Source organism: Mytilus edulis, chromosome 3 (genome assembly GCF_963676685.1).
Source record: "Mytilus edulis chromosome 3, xbMytEdul2.2, whole genome shotgun sequence".
Classification (NCBI taxonomy): Eukaryota; Metazoa; Mollusca; class Bivalvia; order Mytilida; family Mytilidae; genus Mytilus; species Mytilus edulis.
This window is the reverse complement of record NC_092346.1, coordinates 32,118,536-32,139,643: the sequence shown is the minus strand read 5'-3', so window position 1 is coordinate 32,139,643 and position 21,108 is coordinate 32,118,536. Positions and strand designations below refer to the sequence as shown.

At 30.9% G+C, this 21,108-nt stretch overlaps 1 protein-coding gene across 1 annotated transcript; it reads right to left on the bottom strand.

Moving 5' to 3' along the window:
* Positions 1-8,608: 8,608 nt before the first annotated feature.
* Positions 8,609-20,900, bottom strand: LOC139516249 (homeobox protein Meis2-like). Its single transcript, XM_071306244.1, has 9 exons — positions 20,787-20,900; positions 20,085-20,185; positions 19,313-19,446; positions 17,200-17,354; positions 16,135-16,268; positions 14,572-14,852; positions 12,723-12,781; positions 11,083-11,157; positions 8,609-10,607 (listed from the first exon to the last, which is right to left on the bottom strand). Coding segments are annotated over exons 6-9 (477 nt in total). The 5' UTR covers positions 14,574-14,852; positions 16,135-16,268; positions 17,200-17,354; positions 19,313-19,446; positions 20,085-20,185; positions 20,787-20,900; the 3' UTR covers positions 8,609-10,266.
* Positions 20,901-21,108: the final 208 nt, after the last annotated feature.

Below are 21,108 nucleotides of genomic sequence, written 5' to 3'. Positions count from 1 at the left end.
CATACTGACTTATCATGATTTTAACAAAAACGTTATAAAGAACATCATCATTCTATCAATAACACATCGACTAATATCACGATTTTAACAATAACATAATGACTAATGACACATCTAACAATAACACGATAAAACTATTACTAATCATGATTTTAACCATAATACATGAACTAATAACACGTGGATCAATAACGAGTCTAACAATAATATGATGTCGATAGTTATCAAAAGTACCAGGATTATAATTTTATACGCCAGACGCGCGTTTCGTCTACATAAGACGCATCAGTGACGCTCAGATCAAAATAGTTAAAAAGCCAAATAAATACAAAGTTGAAGAGCATTGAGGATCAAAAATTCCTAAAAGTTGTGCCAAATATGGCTAAGGTAATCTACTCCTGGGGTAAGAAAATCCTTAGTTTTTCGAAAAATTCAAAGTTTTGTAAACAGAAAATTTATAAAAATGACCATATAATTGATATTCATGTAAACACCGAAGTGCTGACTACTGGGCTGGTGATACCCTCGGGGACGAAACGTCCACCAGCAGTGGCATCGACCCACTGGTGTAAATAGTTATCAAAAGTACCAGGATTATAATTTTATACGCCAAACGCGCGTTTCGTCTACATAAGACTCATCAGTGACGCTCAGATCAAAATCGACAATATATCTGTCAATGATATCATGATTAAAACATTAACACATTGACTAATATTATGATTCTAACAATAACACATTGACTAATATCATGATTCTAACAATAACACATTGACTAATATTATGATTAAAACAATAACACATTGACTAATATTATGATTAAAACAATAACACATTGACTAATATTATGATTAAAACAATAATACATTGACTAATATTATGATTAAAACAATAATACATTGACTAATATTATGATTAGAACAATAACACATTGACTAATATTATGATTCTAACAATAACACATTGACTAATATTATGATTCTAACAATAACACATTGACTTATATTATGATTAAAACAATAACACATTGACTAATATTATGATTAAAACAATAACACATTGACTAATATCATGATTAAAACAATAACACATTGACTAATATTATGATTCTAACAATAACACATCGACTAATATTATGATTAAAACAATAACACACTGACTAATATTATGATTAAAACAATAACACATTGACTAATATTATGATTCTAACAATAACACATTGACTAATATTATGATTCTAACAATAACGCATTGACTAATATTATGATTCTAACAATGACACATTGACTAATATTATGATTCTAACAATAACCCATTGACTAATATTATGATTCTAACAATAATACACTGACTAATAGTATGATTCTAACAATAACACATTGACTAATATTATGATTCTAACAATAACACATCGACTAATATTATGATTAAAAAAAATAACACATTGGCTAATATTATGATTAAAACAATAACACATTGACTAATATTATGATTAAAACAATAATACATTGACTAATATTATGATTAAAACAATAACATATTGACTAATATTATGATTCTAACAACAACAAATTGACTAATATTATGATTCTAACAATAACACATTGACTAGAATCATGGTTAAAACAATAACACATTGACTAATATTATGATTAAAACAATAACACATTGACTAATATTATGATTAAAACAATAACACATTGACTACTATCATGATTGTAACAATAACACATTGACTAATATTATGATTCTAACAATAACACATTGACTTATATTATGATTAAAACAATAACACATTGACTAATATTATGATTCTAACAATAACACATTGACTAATATTATGATTAAAACAATAACACATTGACTAATATTATGATTCTAACAATAACACATTGACTAATATTATGATTAAAACAATAACACATTGACTAATATTATGATTCTAACAATAACACATCGACTAATATTATGATTAAAACAATAACACAATGACTAATATTATGATTCTAACAATAACACATTGACTAATATTATGATTAAAACAATAACACATTGACTAATATTATGATTCTAACAATAACACATCGACTAATATTATGATTAAAACAATAACACATTGACTAATATTATGATTCTAACAATAACACATTGACTAATATTATGATTCTAACAATAATACATTGACTAATATTATGATTAAAACAATAACCCATTGACTAATATTATGATTCTAACAATAACACATTGACTAATATTATGATTCTAACAATAATACATTGACTAATATTATGGTTCTAACAATAACACATTGACTTATATTATGATTCTAACAATAACACATTGACTAATATTATGATTCTAACAACAACACATTGACTAATATTATGATTCTAACAATAATACATTGACTAATATTATGATTCTAACAACAACACATTGACTAATATTATGATTCTAACAACAACACATTGACTAATATCATGATTCTAACAATAACACATTGACTAATATTATGATTCTAACAATAACACATTGACTAATATTATGATTCTAACAACAATACATTGACTTATATTATGATTCTAACAACACCACATTGACTAATATTATGATTCTAACAATAACACATTGACTAATTTTATGATTCTAACAATAACACATTGACTAGTATTATGATTCTAACAATAACACATTGACTAATATTATGATTAAAACAATAACACATTGATTAATATTATGATTCTAACAATAACACATTGACTAGAATCATGGTTTTAACATATAATATAATACTTAACGACATATCTAACAATAAAACGATGAAACAATTACTAATCATGATTTATAACGATTACACATGAACTAATAATGATTCTAACAATAATATCATGGCGAATAACATATCTTTCAATAACATTTGACTAATATCATGGTTGCAGCAATAACACATTGACTAATATATCATGGTTGCAACAATAACACATTAAATAATATCATGGTTCTAACAATAACACATTGACTAATTGTAAATCCGAGTAGGGGTGCGATAAAGGGTAGCCATGCGATAAAGGGTGCGTATTAATGTTGCGCGATATGGATTAAACAGCAGGCTATTTATCATATATTCAAAACTACTGTATTTACTCCTAAATATATGATAAAAACTAATATTATGATTCAAACAATTACTCATTGACTTATATCATGACTTTAACAATAACACATTGACTAATATCATGATTCTAACAATAACTCATTGACTAATATCATGATTCTAACAATAACTCATTGACTAATATCATGATTCTAACAATAACACATTGAGTAATATTTAACACATGATTGTTATTAAAATTATTGTTATTAAGATTATAACAATGACTTAAAATCAAGCATACTTTTGTCAGTAACACATTGATTCTAACAATTATAAACCGACTAATCATGATTTTAACAATAACGTTTTGACGAACGAGATATCTGATAATAGCACTGTGACGAATCATGATGAAAAGCGATAAATATGTCAATAACACTGGTTTGGAAGATTTAACATTTACTCAACAAAATATCAAGGTAATAACAATAACCCAATAACACGATAACAAAACATCTGACTAAAAACTGGTTGACTCATTACAGATCTGGCTAACAAAGTAAATACAACCGACTTTATTTCTGAAAATAACACAAAAGACAAAATAAAGATACTAGTATGACAAAAATTAATACCTACAAATATGTAATATAACATCAATACAATAATTAAAGATATAAGATTTATTTCATTGTGATAACAAGATAAATAATGCTGAATATAAAAGAAAAGAACACGATTATCTACGAATATTGTCTGTGGATACATTTATTATTTTTTATGGTTATCACTTTGAGTTTATTTGTAGCTATTCATATTTGATATATAAATATATACATGTTAGAAAGTCGTTCAGACTTAAAAGTTGGTTAAACGTGTGACAAATCTGATAATATGACTGGACACAACTCTGATATCAATTAAGAGACAACTGACAACTCTGATAATACTATAGTGGATACTGACAACTTTGATAACACTACAGTGGATTCTGACAACTCTGATCATAACACCACAGTGGATTCTGACAACTTTGATAACATATTACTGGATACTGACAACTTTGATAACATATTACTGGATACTGACAACTTTGATAACATAGAATGAAATTCAAAACAGTGTGGCTGTGGCCATTGATTGACACATTAAATTCATCCATTGACTGGGACAATTTACGTGAACGTTTGTCTGTAACGACCACTGTTCACGACGTACCTACGATAGACATTTAAAATGTGGGGTCACCAAAGGTTTCTTAACGCCTTTAATTATAAAATAATTCGAAAAATTAATCAGGAATAACCTATATGTTTTTATTTATATAATTGATATAAATCAAACCATCGTGTTATTTCTGATTAATTTTTCGAATTACTTTATTAAGGTGTTGAGAACCTTTTGTGACCCCATAGTTTAAGTGTCTTTAAAAAGTACATAGTGAGCAGTGGTCGTTACATACAAACGTTCACCTAAATTGTCCCAGTCAATGGATGAATTTAATGTGTCAATCAATGGCCACAGCCATACTGTTTTGAATTTCATTCTATTACTGGATACTGACAATTTGATTACACGACAGTTGAAACTTACATTCCTAATAACACTATAGTTGATACTGACAAATCTGATAACTCTATAGTGAATACTGACAACCCTGATAACACTACAGTAGATACTCAAAACTCTTGGACCACTACCATGGAAACTGACAACTCTGTTAACATTAGAGTGTATGCTGACAACTCTGATAACATTAGAGTGGAAACTGACAACTCTGATAAGATAAGAGTGGAAACTGACAACTCTGATAACATTACAGTGGAAACTGAAAACTCTGATAACCAATGGATACCGACAACTCTAGTAACACTACAGTGGGTACTGACAACTCTTATTATAATACAGTGAATATTGACAATTCTGATAACATTTAAGTGGATACTAACAACTCTGATAACACTACAGTCGATACTGACAACTCTGATAACACTACAATGGGTACTGACAACTCTTATTTCAATACAGTGAATATTGACAATTCTGATAACATTTAAGTTGATACTAACAACTCTGATAACACTATAGTCGATACTGACAACTCTGATAACACTACAGTCGATACTGACAACTCTGATAACATTACACTACAGTAGGTTCGGACAACTCTTATTACACTGCAGTTGAGACTGACAACTCTGAAAACACTGAGTGGATACTGACAGCTCTGGAAACACTACAGTGGATACTGACAACTTAGGAAACACCAAGTAGATAGTGATAACTTTAATAAAACTACAGTAGATACTTACAACTCTGATAACACTACATTCGATACTGACAACTATGTACCACTACAGTAGATACTTACAACTCTGATAACACTACAGTCGATACTAACAACTCGGAAAACACTACAGTCGATACTGACAACTCTGATAATATTATAATGGACATTACACTACAGTTGATACTGACAACTCTGATAACACTACAGTCGATTCTGACAACTCTTATTACACTGCAGTTGAGATTGACAACTCTGAAAACAATAAGTGGATACTGATAGCTCTGGAAACACTATAGTAGATATTAACTCCACAGAAAACACTATAACAGGTACCAACAACTCTGATATCTATTCTAGGTATCTACAGTTTTCATAACCCTACAGTAGATACTGACAACTTTGAAAACCTTACAGTAGATGCTGACCACTCTGATAACATTAGAGTGGAAACTGACAACTCTGATAACATTAAAGTGGAAACTGACAACTCTGATAACATTGCAGTGGATAATGACAACTCTGATAACACTACAGTGGATACTGACAACTCTGATAACACTACAGTGGATACTGACAACTCTGATAACATTGCAGTGGATAATGACAACTCTGATAACACTACAGTGGATACTGACAACTCTGATAACACTACAGTGGATACTGACAACTCTGATAACACTACAGTGGATACTGACAACTCTGATAACATTACAGTGGATACTGACAACTCTGATAACACTACAGTGGATACTGACAACTCTGATAACACAACAGTGGATACTGACAACTCTGATATTATTATCGTGGATACTGACAACACTATAGTTGATACTGACAACCTGATAACACTAGGTTACTACATATTTAATAGTATTATATTTGATGTCAGTTCGTTTTTGGGAAATGCTCTTTTGATCTTCTATTCATATTTGATATTTGCAATCTTGTTCTTGACTATTCCTCCTCAGATAGTAAGTGCCTGGTTTATAATGGTCAATCAAGATTTTTTGTTATTTTTCTATTTATATATTATTTTTTCCTTCATTTTGTTGTATTTCACATATTCTCCTATATAAAAGGTTATATACTTAACATATGGTTGTTGTGAGCTTTCTAGGTAGAGGCTTTTCTTCTTTGGTAACATTTTTTGGTATGTGTAATCAATGTTGGTTTGTGATGTTTTAAATTTGTAGATGTAAAATGAACACTTTTTAACTCAATAAAAATATGTATTTCATTTTTCGTTGATAGAAGGGAAAATTAAATCAACAAAAACTGATACCAAACAAGTAAGAAAACCTTCAAAGTACTTTTTCTATCTTAATTTCTCAACGTATAATTGTTCAGTATAAAAAATCAAACTTAACTTAATAGCTCACTATGCAGTAAGCTTTGCTCATTGTTGAAGGCCGTACGGTGACCTATAGTTGTTAATATCTGTGTTATTTTGGTCGTCTTTTGTGGATAGTTGTCTCATTGGCAATCATACCACATCTTCTTTTTTATATTAGTTGAAATGAAAATGAAGGTGAATCCATGTCAACATATTCTAAAAGATTTGAATATATAAATATACATACTTTATTCTTTATTTTTATGAATGACTGTTAAAGAAATAAACAATATAAATTGATCTTAATAAATTTGTCATGCATTTCAGGCAAAAGATTCCTGAAAATGGACTATGAAAATCAGTAGGGAAAAATTTGGAGACTTTATTTCATATTTTCTTTCCCTCAATTGTTGTACTTTATGTATCTATATGATAAAAGACATGAAGAACAAGAATGTGTCCATAGTACACCGATGCCCCACTTGCATTATTATTTTCTATGTTTAGTGGACTGTGAAATTTGGGTGAAAAATCTAATCTGGCATTAAAATTAGAAAGATCAAGTCATAGGAAACATGTGTACTAAGTGTCAAGTTGATTGGACCTCAACTTAATCAAAAACTACCTTGACCAAAAACTTTAACCTGAAACTTGCACTATCATTTTCTATGTTCAATGGACAGTGAAATTTGGGTCAAAAAATCAAAATTTGCATTAAAATTAGAAAGATCGTATCATAGGGTATACAAAGTTTTAAGTTGATTAGACTTCAACTTAATCCAAAACTACCTTGACCAAAAACTTTAACATGAAGCAGGACAGACAAACGAACAATCGAACAGACACACAGACTAGAACATAATGCCCCTCTACTATTGTAGGTGGGCAGACACACAGACCAAAAAACATGATGCCCCTCTACTATCGTAGATGGGGCATAAAAATGAAACTTACTAGTCATTTTGGGGGCTCTTTATAGCTTGCTGTATGGTGTGAGCCAGGGCTCCTTGTTGAAGACCTTGACCTGGATGGAGACTTGTCTCATAACACATCTTCTTATATCTAATCAGAAGGTTTGAACTGAACTAGTTTTGGTACCATATGAATCATGGAAAAATCAAATATTTGACTGATCATTTTTATCATCTTTTAAATCTTCAATCTCCAGTTTCAACAAGTGCAAATCTTTTTTTTTTTTTATGATTTGAAATTTTATCTTTGAATGAAAATTTGAGATATGAATTCTTTTTCCTTTTCATTTCAACCAAGTGTTTTTGATACTAAAGTCCAATGAATTTTTCTATGAAGTTTTTTGTTGTCGTTTTTGTATTTTAATAAAGTATGATTTTGATACTAAAGATATATTTTTCAATGAAGTTTTTTTGTTGACATTTTTGTATTTTAACCAAGTATGATTTTGATACTAAAGGCCAATGTATTTTTTTATGATTTTTTTTGTAGACACTTTTGTATTTCAATCAAGTATGATTTTGATACTAAAGGCCAATGTATATTTCTATGAAGTTTTTTGTTGACACTTTTGTATTTCAATCAAGTATGATTTTGATACTAAGGCCAATGAATTTTTCTATTAATTTTTGTTGTTGACATTTTTGTATTTTGACCAAGTATGATTTTGATACTAAAGGCAAATGAATTTTTCTATCCAGTTTTTTATTGACATGTTTGTATTTTAGCTACTTGTTTCTTGTTGGATTTTTTTTTGCCATGTTGTTGTCAGCTTTTCTTCTACCAAGAATTTGATAGTAAAATACAAATCCTTCCTTTGACTTACAAGTTTTGAATGAATGGCCCTTTGATATTGTCAGCCTCATTTCATAACAGGTACATATTGGACAAACAAATATAATAAAACACAAGCAATTAGTTTATTACAACAATTTTTATTTCTCTAGAATTTTGCTCAAAATATTTGACAATCTCGTATTAAAATTCCCTAAAAATTTTCACAAGTCCCTAAGCATCAAGCTCAGCTCCACACTTCACCACACACATCATTGCAATCTTTCATTTCCTCATAGTCAGACACATTCAGACAATAATCAATTTCAGTGTATTTTTGGTAAACCTCGTGCATGATTGTCTAAGATTTTCTGAAAATTTGATACATCTTTTTCAGTTATTTTTTGTTCATTCTGGCATTGAAATGATAAAAAATGTAAATATATATTTATTGGGGAATCATAAAAGAAGTATAGTTAAGAAATGTAATATCGGACATCTTGAAACAATCTAAAATAATTGCTACAGATATACATATAAATATGTCTTTCTCTAGTTAAAATCAGTACAAAAAGATAAAGGAAAGATTTCAGCAGTCTCTGACATTAATATTACTTTACAATTAAATACACATGTAGTAATTACATGCCAGTTTAAAATCTGCACTTTAACATTTTTTAAAAAACATCATAAATAAATGGTCAGCACTTAGAAATAACTTAGTACTTGTTTTTAGATAAAAGAAAAAAACAAAAAAAATCATTCTGTAACAAATCACAAACCAAAAACAAATTGGTTAATTATCAAAAAAAATAAAATCTGGCAGATCGAATAAATATCAAGCTTAAAATTTGTTCAATCTAAAAAAAATATTCAAACAAACTTCAACAAAAACAACAAAACATTTACAAATTAAACTGCAAGTAGATCTAAACAGCCTGGCCAGAAAGTATAAAAATGTCACACAAAGAAAAAACTCTCCAAATAATGATTTTTCACTTTCATACACAATAACATATATAAACATACATTCAACAAACATCTTTACTATACAAATAATTTGCACCAAATACTTTTTTTAACATGCACCATTAAATAAAATGTCCACTTCCAACACAATGGAACTGGCTATAATTACAAAGGAATAATAATGAGGTAAATCTTAAAGCTTTAATTTAATTGGTCACCCCACTACAGGGCAACTCTTCTGATTGGTTTAACAATGTCATGTGACAAAAAATTCAAATATTCCATGGCACAAAAACATATTCCTTCAACTGAAGAGTTGATGTTTGACAGAACATACTTTGACGTGGAATGCTTTACAAAGTCATGGCCATTCAAATGTACATTTATTTTGATCATCATGAGGTATGCGGCACATATGTGACCAAGACCTGTTTCTTGTCCAGAAACAACAAAATCCATACATAATACTTGGCAACTCATTGTCAACATGAACTGCGTTTTTTTTTATAATACTTTTGCGTAGTTTTCCCCATATTCCATTATAACAAGTTGTGAAGACTAGTTTTAAAACTGCAGTCAGTTGTCGACTCCCTTACTCTGTTAGATTGACTAGCACACCAGTTACTTCCTTTGGCTAGCCTGCAACCGCTAGGAATTAGATTCCACACAATGAGTGACTGCTAAATGATTGAGAGATCACCGTGATTGTAATAAAATAGGCCGTAGTTTTAAACTACCCTTGTAAGTCACGCTTTATTCCTTGGCTTAATTATGTTCGCAGGCCAAGCCAAATGTCCTTGTTCTTTTTAAAGTACAATGTTTTACTCCTGATTTTTATCCAGCATGAATATCCTGAATGTGTGCACCCATACTGTCCAAGCTGCCATGTAATGGAGGACTTTGAGCAGATCCCATCGACATGGGACTCATGCCGTGGGCTCCGTGTCCCATCGTCATATGATGCGGATGCCCTGGTATAAGCATTGCTTGCGAATGAACTGGTGGTCGTAACTGTGACATCTGAGAGTATGAACTACTGCCAGTGACAGCAGTACTTCCGAACATGTCACTACTATGCATACCCTGAACTCCAAGCATATCGTATCTTTGTCCTTCCATATGAGAATATCCCTTCATTTGATCATACATTTCACTACCATGTCTTCCTTGGAACACTGGAATTAAAAAAAAAAATAATATTAAATTTTTATCATGTAATTAATTCTTTCAAAACTTAAATTGTCACTTTATAAGTATGCATTGCTATATACTTTTGCTTTCCTTATTTAAGCCCAATATGACACAGAACTTCAAAAAATGTCTTATTTTTTTCTTCTACATGTTATTAGGTACCTGTCTCATTTGTATATACCCAATATCTCCTTCACATTCAATCTCAATATTAATTCAGAAAGATTTCATGTGCTTTAACAATTTGTACATTGTTTGTTTTCTATGAGCTTATCCTTTGAACCAATTAAGCTTCACATTAACTTTTAAATTATGAACAAATTACACTTAAGCTGTGAACAAATTGACTCAACCTTTGATGAACCATTAAGCCTAATCTGAGATTAACAGATTCATCTTAATCTGATCTTTCAATTTATCAGAACACAAAATATGTACAGGGGTGTTTAAACTACTTACTGTGAGGACTCATATGTGCCATGGCCTGGCTATCCCAACCCATACTCTCTGGACTATATCCATGACCTCCTGGTGCTGAAAAGATTAAGACAATGATTATGTTTGTCTTTGCATTTATCTTTATAAAACATCTGTTTTTACATGCAGTATAATTATTTTGTATTCAGATCAAATATTTGTGGTTAGAAACTTCACCGATTGTATTAATACTTTCGACATTTGAAATTCGACAAAATTAATAGTACTGTTTTGAACCGAAAGTGCTATTAACAAAAAAAACAGTTTTATTGCCGAACAATAGTGCTTATATACATAGTTTTTTTGAGAGAATATCTTACTCCTAACAGCATGTGAAACAAAGAACAGCCTTGTATAAACTGAAAACAGATAGGGAACACTTAGAGGTACATCTAGATCACATTTAAACCATTTAGTACCCACTTACAGACCCTCGTTATGAGGGAAGAGGATTTCAATTGGAAAGATTTTCGCTCCTCAGGAGATGTGAGATTCTGTCAAGAATAACAAGCTTAAAAGAAATGCAATTTGCATAAGAGCCATGCCACCAAAGATAAAAGTTTCATCTCAGAGTTTTACCTTTAGACTGCTTACAGAGAGCTAATTAACAACAACCCGCAGATGAAAACTAAATTGCTGATGATATATGCCAATTTTGTGTTAAATAGCTTTTTAAAATATCAGGATACCGAGGGCGAAAATAGCCTTGTAAATAAAAAAATATCAGCGTACAAGTGAGAAAATGATAAAAAGAAAATAAAAAGCAAGTTTGCATATATTTATAAAACACTTAGGTACTAATTATTATGCAAACTACTGTTGAAGGTCCGCAGAAACAAAGACGACAAAAATTAATATTTTTATTACGACATAAAAAACTTCGTTCCTCAATAAAAGGCATCAACTTGCACTATACTAGAAGGCACTAAATGCTTTATGAATTATGTATAAAATCTTTAAGGTTTTTAAATAAATATAACTGGAACATGCAGAAGGAAGTAAATTTAGTTAATACTTTTCTCTTATTTGCATATTTTTGACAGTTGATGGGTTTATGGGTTTAATATTATGTAAGACTACAATGGTTTATTGTTTCACTTGCAACATGCCAAAATGACCGTGTCATGAATTTTATAGAGAAAAACCAATGGTAATGTGGTTATAATGACAAAAGTCTTCATTTCATTTCCGTCATTTTTATACCTACTAAATAATATACATTAGATTTTAATTAAGAAAAGGAAATCATAATTTTCGTGTTTATTTTTTTTTTGCATATTCTTTTGTCAAGTTGGCATTCTGCAAGTCACAATAATTTTTAATCCTTAAAGCTTAGGCAATTAAATGGCCATTTGGATTGAAATTGAAATGCTTGATGTATTTCCATACCAGAAGTTTTGAATCCAGAAAGGGGGAGGAGTGTAAATTTGCATAGTTAAAAATACATGAGAAGTTTTATGTTTTAATTTAAATTAATTTTTCAAATTTGATTTTTTTTTAGGTTATTAGTATAAAATTTGGCAAAAACAAACCAATTTTTTGTATAAGGGAATTAATATATACTAATTGCTGTCCCCTGAAGTGTCCAGTGGCAAATATTAAAAAAATATTCATATTCTTACCTGCTCTATTTGATTGGTCAATCATTGGTTGCACTATTCTTCTCCTTGCATTAATAAACCTGAAAATAAAAAAAATAAAAATTAACTTTTTAACCAATATTATTTTTGCACTGGCCTTTTCTAATTATCAACAAAATAATTTGACTTTGGCCTAATTGTGGACAAACTGTCACTAAGGAATGATTAATGACTGATATACAAGTGAGGCGCCACACAAAAACCAGAGTCTAGATCATCATTTGCCAAGATTTAGACAAATTCTCATTACTAAGGTGACCTCTGACCTCCCCTATCAACCTCAGTACAGATATTTACTTCTAAATTACAACCGAAACTTAGCCAAATTTCACAGTTTATATTCAAATTGTTGACAAAAGTCTTTTAACCATTCAAAAATGCATTTAATTCATGATAAATGTTTGTTGAGAAATGAAATGGATCAGAGGAGAAGGCTGGTGAAAACATCTTTTGCCCTAAATTACTTCTTTAGAGCCATTAAAAGTTTTTCATGAGATTAAGTTACAAGTTGATGAGCCTTTCAGATTCCTATGCCATTGAATTCCTCATCACCCTGCAGACAACCCTAATGATATTATTCTTCTCATTTTTATTTATTTTTGCTAATTATTCCAATTCCCAGATGTAAATATAGAATTCATGGGGAACAAACTGCTAAGTAACATGTTGTATACAAAAGCAAACACTACTAGTAACTTTAATATGTAATAAGGCAAGGTTGATTTACACATATGGTTCTACTTTCAATAATCACCAAACTTTTATACTAAATTCTTAAAATTTCAAAACAAATAGACAACAAACACATGAAAATTCCAAAACGTTTTCAACAAAAACATAAAATTGTGAAAAAAAAGAAAAAAAAATTGTCCCTACACTTCCTCATTTTTTCCAACCGTTAACAAATTTTTATCTATCTTGTCTAACTATGAAGAAAAACCTTTCTCACATGTTTACAAAATGTTTTGAAATTTTCCAAGTTGATTTGAAGTTTTTCACACCCAAGTTGATTCTCTACTCATTTGTATGTGATAGATATCAAAGACTTCAAACAGATACTCCAATTACTTAAATAGCTACAACGATTCGAAATCTTCAAAAATTTTACACAGATACAAGTTGAATCTTCTTCATTTAATAACCCATACATATTACATCAAACAAATCAAGCAATTACTCAAATAGCAGTGAAAGTTTGCCTTTTGAACTTATGCATGTTGCATTCCAGATTAATTGTATCATAGAGGGCAATTTAAACGTTGCTTAATGTGCAAACAGACTGCTTGCTTTCTGGTTGTAACAAAGTCAATACTGTGTGTTTACACAATCAGATTCAGAGTCAACACTTGTAGAAGAATGCCTTAATGAATTTGAGGAAGCTGATTAAATCTAAATATTATCTTGTCCAAACTCCCAATATAATCTTCTAGGTCTTTGTTTTCTTAACGAATTTCCACTTTATTTGATATTTGAGATGAGTAAAAGCTTTCTGAGTACTGACTTAAAAAAATATTGCCCTCCTAAATATCTTGTTTATTTTATACTGTATATAATTTGAGAAGAATAAAAGCTTTCCAAGTACCGATTAAAAAAAAAAAATGCCCTTCTATAAAATATCTACTTCGGTTTCTTTAGAAAATTTTAAACTGTAATTTAGATATAAATTTAATAGAGTCATACGTATAATGTCATTAATTCATGGTACACAACACCCTAGAACACTGAAAAACCAATGTCAATCCTTAGCGTAAACTTGGATCCCCAATTTGATACCAATTTCTCTTAATGTGTTCTGTCAGAACTCAAATCAGATTTAGACATTTAAGCTTACATTGTTAGTTATGATAAAATGGGCTACTTCACGGCTTCACTAGGAGAAAATGGACACTAGCTAGCCATTGAGACACTTGTAACTTCTTGTATTCCAATAATCATTTCAACTAATGGAGTCTTAATTAATAAAAATCAGACTGTTTTTCATTAAGGAACTGCTGTCGCTGGCTGGTTGATTGAGTTTTACCTGTTGTACCAGTACCTGTGGTCTTGGAGCAGGATGTTGATGAGTCACTGTGCGCTGGATCCTCACTGGTCTCAATCCAGGAATTATAATACCTATCGTAAAAAAAAGTGGTAGTGTTTGAAACTAAAATGTTTTATTAATTCATTAAACAAAACTCCTACACAGACTTGATATTAAAAACAAAAGTCATTTTACTGTTGTTATCCTTCTCAAAGTTACAGTGGAACCTTCTACATGAAGTGAAGATCACACCCCACTGCAAATTTAAATGAGTCTTCAGTTTATAGAGAATAATACATGGCAAAATCCGTATCATATGTCGTATCATCCCGAGACATCAATATCAGCCCAAGGGCCTTTAGGCCCGAGGGATGATATTGGTCGAGGGTGATACGGCATGTGATACGGATTTTGCCATGTATTATACACTTTATCATATATTTCAACAGAAGAGTATTATATTATATGAACTGTTTTCTGATCCATAGCAAAGGGTTACCTTCAGTTCTACTTTTGTCTTGTTTCAAAGGCCTTAAAAGAACTGCTCAATTACTTATCCGAAGCACCTGGGTTACCTTACAATTTGCGTGCTGTTGTTTTAAAAAATATTTTGTTTATTATTGTATTAATTTGTGTGTTTTGTATTTTTCATAGTTGCATTTAGTGTGCCAAAAAATATGAAAACTTGACGTTCGTGACGTCACATACAATGTGAAAACTCGACGTTCGTGACGTCACATACCAAACAATGACGTCATTAAAAAAATTTACCTATTTTGAGGAAAATTTTTCTTAAGCAAAAAAAAAACCAAAACTGACTTTATGTAAAAAAAAAAAAAAAAAAAAAAAAAGTAGGGGTGTGATAAAGGGTAGGGGTGTGATAAAGGGTATGCGATAAAGGGTAGGGGTGTGATAAAGGGTATGCGATAAAGGGTGCACATCAAAGTTGCGCGATATGGATTAAACAGCAGGCTATTTATCACATATGCAAAACTACTGTATTTACTACTAAACATATGATAAAATGTTTTATCATATGATATCTATGCCATACTGCAGACAACATTTATATATATTTAAGGTCATTACAATTTTAAATCAACTATTCTTTATTCTGTATACAAATATTGAAAAATTCATCTTGAAATATGATTATTTTTTTCAACAATGGATTTTACTGGATTCTTGATTTCAGGGTAACCACAAATTAAAATGTTCAACAAATTGCAAACTTTGTAAAGAAAATTCCTATTAGGAATGTATATAATATCAAGCAAACCATGAAACTGCAAGTTTATATCAATCCATGAAAGCTGTTCCACATGAAAATAAATAAAGTAACACAAGTCTAAAAAAAAGGGCATAAATAGTTACCTGACAACATTTTAATGATTGAGACAAGACAGTAATTTGACCTCCCTGGTAATTTTCTTGTTGAAATATTTACTTTTAGGATTCAATGGTATTTTCTTAATAGCATATTTTCTTCTATCTAGTTTATTTCTAACCTGTGAAAAAGAAGAAAAAAGTTTGTTTACAGTGTTAATAAAATCATGATGGCTGAATATACATATATTACAAAGATGTCTTAAACTGATTAGACTACAGAATTGTCAACTGTGCAATGCAATCTACATGCAGTGAAATTTGTCAAACCTAACTTGTCAGGAACTGATGATTTAGTTTGGATTAGACAGGTGATCAGCTTAAAAGTTCTGATTGATGAGTTCACTTAAGACAGGTTTTTGGCTTAGGGCGATTCCAGAAAAAAATGTATGGGGGGGTTGGAAGGCACATTATTATTAATAATACATGGGTGATGGGTATCAGAGCAACTTTTCACACTATAATGCACTATAATTCTCAATTACAATTGTCTGGGTGGCGGGTGCTGACAAAAACTGCCTTCCAACCCCCCCATACATTTTTTTCTGGAATAGCCCTAATGCTGTGTTATATTTTCAGAATTTCAAAAAGGAATAATGAACCATCAGATGATTAGACATCAGACTTCATGCAAAAAAACAACAAATCACAAAATTGGGATCAACACCCTTATATGGCATATCTTTTCCAAATTTCACATTATAATGAACATGTGTGCTAAGTTTATAGTAGTTGTAACCACAAATAAAAGTAAATTTTCTTTAACCAAATATTATTGTGACTGAAACAGGAAAGACCAACTAACAACAGACAGACAGACTAAAGACCAGATTGGCACACCGACCTGACAGAAATAAGCCTCCCCTTAATTCAGCTTTTTTAACTTCTTTGAATCAAGCATTACTGATGAGTCTATTGAAGACAAAACGTGAGTCTGGTGCAAATACAAAATTTCAATCCTGGTATCTATGATGAGTTTAATTAAACCTGCTCAATTAAGTAAGAAAATGGAGTCTAGGACACAATTACAATGCCTATTCTGGATGTAATTACCTCAATGACATCACCAAATCCTCCTTTCCCTAGGGACCTAAAGACTTCAAATTCATTAGTTAGACGGGACTGTCCACTGGCCTCTAAAGCCGTGATGAAGGGTAAATCAGCTAAGTCATCATCTTCTGAATCATTGTCTTTGTTTACGTCTTGTTCTATAATTAGAAAAATACTATTACTCATCCTGTTATTTTTCCTTTTTTTTAAATTATGATTTTTAGGTTTCGTAAGTATTGAGATTTTGAAGCTGCTTGATAACAACTATTTAATTTCAAAATAATTATAAACAATCAGAATCTTAGGTGAGTTTATCATTACTATTCAAATGAAAAGACAATCTTGAGTTGATATCAAGCAATATCCAATTCTCACAAGTTGTTGAATTCATTTCTCTTAAGTGGTTAAAATTCTATTAATGTTGAATAGAAAGTTTGTGACTCATTGATCTAGTCTTTTGCACATACCAGTATGATATCATATGTCCTGTTCTAGTGTCAAACTTCTTCATCAGACAATTTAAAATCTTATTGAACGCTCCAGAATGTAATAAAATTTGTCAAAAATAAAACTTTGGGGTAATCTCGCTTGCCATTGGGGAAATGTACATATATTGGAAAGATGTTTGTCTGAAAAATAAATTGATTTTTAAAAATGCATAGTTTAATCCTAATTTGATGTTTTAATTTTTCTTTTTGATGTAAATTCCATTTCTGGCTCAAAGGCTTGTCATAGTTGGCTTTCATGGTGATATTGTTTATAAAGCCAATAAAACAAGTGAAACTGCGAGCTACTGCTCACTGATGATACCCCCGCCGCAAGTGGATAATATTAATAGTGTAAAAATATGCAAGTGTTCGGTAAACAGGAAGTTGTCAAGTGATGAATCTGAAAACGCATCACACAGTATAGCTGACTTATATAAATCCTGAAACCAAATTTCAGAAATCCTTGTATTGTAGTTCCTGAGAAAAATGTGACGAAAATCTTCAACTTGGCTATCATGTGTAACATCGTACAAGTGTTCGGTAAACAGGAAGTTGTCAAGTGATCAATCTGAAAACGCATCACACGGTATAGCCGACTAAGATTAACCCTGAAACCAAATTTCAGAAATCCTTGTATTGTAGTTCCTGAGAAAAATGCGACGAAAAATATTCATGGGACGGACGGACTGACTGACGGACTGACGGACTAACGGACTGACGGAAGGACAGACTGACGGACTGACGGAAGGACAGACAGAGGTAAAACAGTATACCCCCCTTTTTTTTAAAGAGGGGGTATAATTAAAGCAGGGGTATAATTATATATAATCCATATACACTCATCTAATTGATCCTTTGAATACACTTATGGTTATTAATTAAAACAGTAGTGAAATCTTTAAAATATTGTTTTTATCTGTATAATTGATTTTGTTTTTGAACAATTAAAACATAACTAAACATACCTTTGGGCCACACACGCTTAAAAACGAAATTAAACTAAGTGCATGTTTTAATGTTGTTTTCTATAAGTTTCATTAGAATGGAGATAACAATATGTATTTTAAGCTCAGACAGCATCAATGGGTAATTTGATGATTGCAAATACACGTTTACTAACGCTTCCCCAGTAAACTTAATTTGCGACCATCAAATCACCAATTGATGCCGTCTGAGCTTAAAATACAGTATTGTTATCTCCATTCTAATGAAACTGATAGAAAACAATGTTAACTAACGTGTAGCCAGTAAATTTAATTTGTGACCATCAAATTTCTTATTGATGCTGTCTGAGCTTAAAATACAGTACTGTTATCTCCATTCTAATAAGACTGATAGAAAACAACATTAACTAAAGTGTTGCCAATAAACTTAATTTGCAACCATCAAATCACCAATTGATGCTGTCCAAGCTTTAAATACAATACAGTTATCTCTTCAATGTACAACTAAACTATACTCATTTCGGGGCTTTTTACAGCTGACTATGCGGTTTGGACTTTGCTCATTGTTGAAGGCCATACAGTGACCGAAAGTTGTTAACTTCTGTATCATTTTGGTCTCTTGTGGAGAGTTGTCTCATTGGCAATCATACCACATCTTTTTTAAATAACAAATACACAACATACTTTTCTCGACTTCTTCTGTAGCAGCCTGTTTGTGAGGAGCATAATGAATTGTGTGTGGTAATTCTTCTTTGATAAAACTATGGCCCAATAATTGATAGACTGACCAACGATGTCTCTCATCTTTCATCAAACATCTAAAATTATAATATTTTTTATAAGTATAATAAATTTTCTATTGCAAATGACACTATTTATGATACTGAAATCATTTCAAATTTCAGTAGACGACAGCTTGACACTTATGCATACTTGATTTCTTTTCAAGCTAATAATTTTTAATTGGTAAAAAGGCAAATTGACATTTTCGCTGAACTAGTACACATTTTTGTTTAGAGACCAGCTGAACCCTAATCCCGGGTGCTGGATTTTCTCAATGTATTGAAGACCCATAGTTAGCCTTGGGCTGTTTTAGTTTAAACATATTTATTTATAGTGGATTGGGAAACAAGTTTTGCAACTTATATTAATCCCTTTCCACTTTGCGGGTGCGAGTGCTGTTTTCTCTTACTTAATTGGTCATTCTCTTTGGCACATTTCTCATTTCCATTTTCCATTTTATTTTGCCATAGCATACATGTTCAGTCCTTTTTTCTACTCATGAGTTTAAATATCCCTTTAAGAGTAACTTCCACCTTTCATTTTCATACAAATTATGCAGTCAAGAAATCTTGAAATAAGGGGGAAACATAATAACCTACTGAAATAATGGTCTTTTTTAAATCTCAGATCAAAGTCAGATTAATGAATATAAGTCATACAACACTAATCATACTTAGTTCAGAAGTCTTGAAACACAGGAGGGAAATTTTGTGGTATTTCTGGCTTGTCGGGATCGGCATCCAATCCAATAGCTACAGATAACAGAATCAAACCCTGGAAAAAAATAAGACATTTAATGCTTAAATGACATCAAAATGCTTTAACAATTTATCTTCCTTTAAGTTAATTCTTCATTTTCTACTTAAAAAGAGACATCATAGAGTTTTTCCTTTATTTTCATATCTTTATTATTAAGCATAAGTTTAAGGACACTCAACATGTATATAGGACTCTAATTTTTTGCCTTTACTTTATCTATACTCTTTTTTTCTAGGTTGATGTTTTTTGGTTTAGTTTAGGGTTTTTGTTTATTTAAGGTAAAGGGAGCCCCTTAAAAATAAAATAATAAGCATTTTGTACAAGTTTCATTTGTTTGTAGCAAACTGAAGTTAGAGAATGGAAACCAACTTTGGGATGTATGTACAGACGTACGTACAGACAACCAAGGGAAAACTTAATGCCCCCTCCGCTACGACAGGGGCATAAATAGGTATTTAAAGATGTAATAGGGTTACAAAGTACAAACCAAAAGGTCATACAAGCATGCCATATCAATTATTTATGTTTTCATCAGATAATTCAGAGGTAATCAAGTCTAAATAAAAAAATAAATCATAGTAATGGTCCTTTTATCTTTTTAAAGCAAGATCCTCACCAATTGATAAACATCTCCTTTCTTTCCTCCCCTGACTGGTATCAATTCTCTATCTCCTGTAAAATGGACACCAGGTCTTGAGGACTCCACAGCATAATATAGATCAGACAGCCTGAAAAACAGTTATACTTTTGTGCTTGTCCCAAGTCAGGAGCCTCTGACCTTTGTTAGTCTTAAATGATTTTTTAATTTTACTTTCTTTTAGTATGACATGCAGTATCACTGAGCTAGTGCATATTTTGTTTGGGGCCAGCCGAATACGCCTCAGGATTTTCTCGCTGTATTGAAAACCCATGGGGGGCGTTTGGCTGTTGTTTGCTCT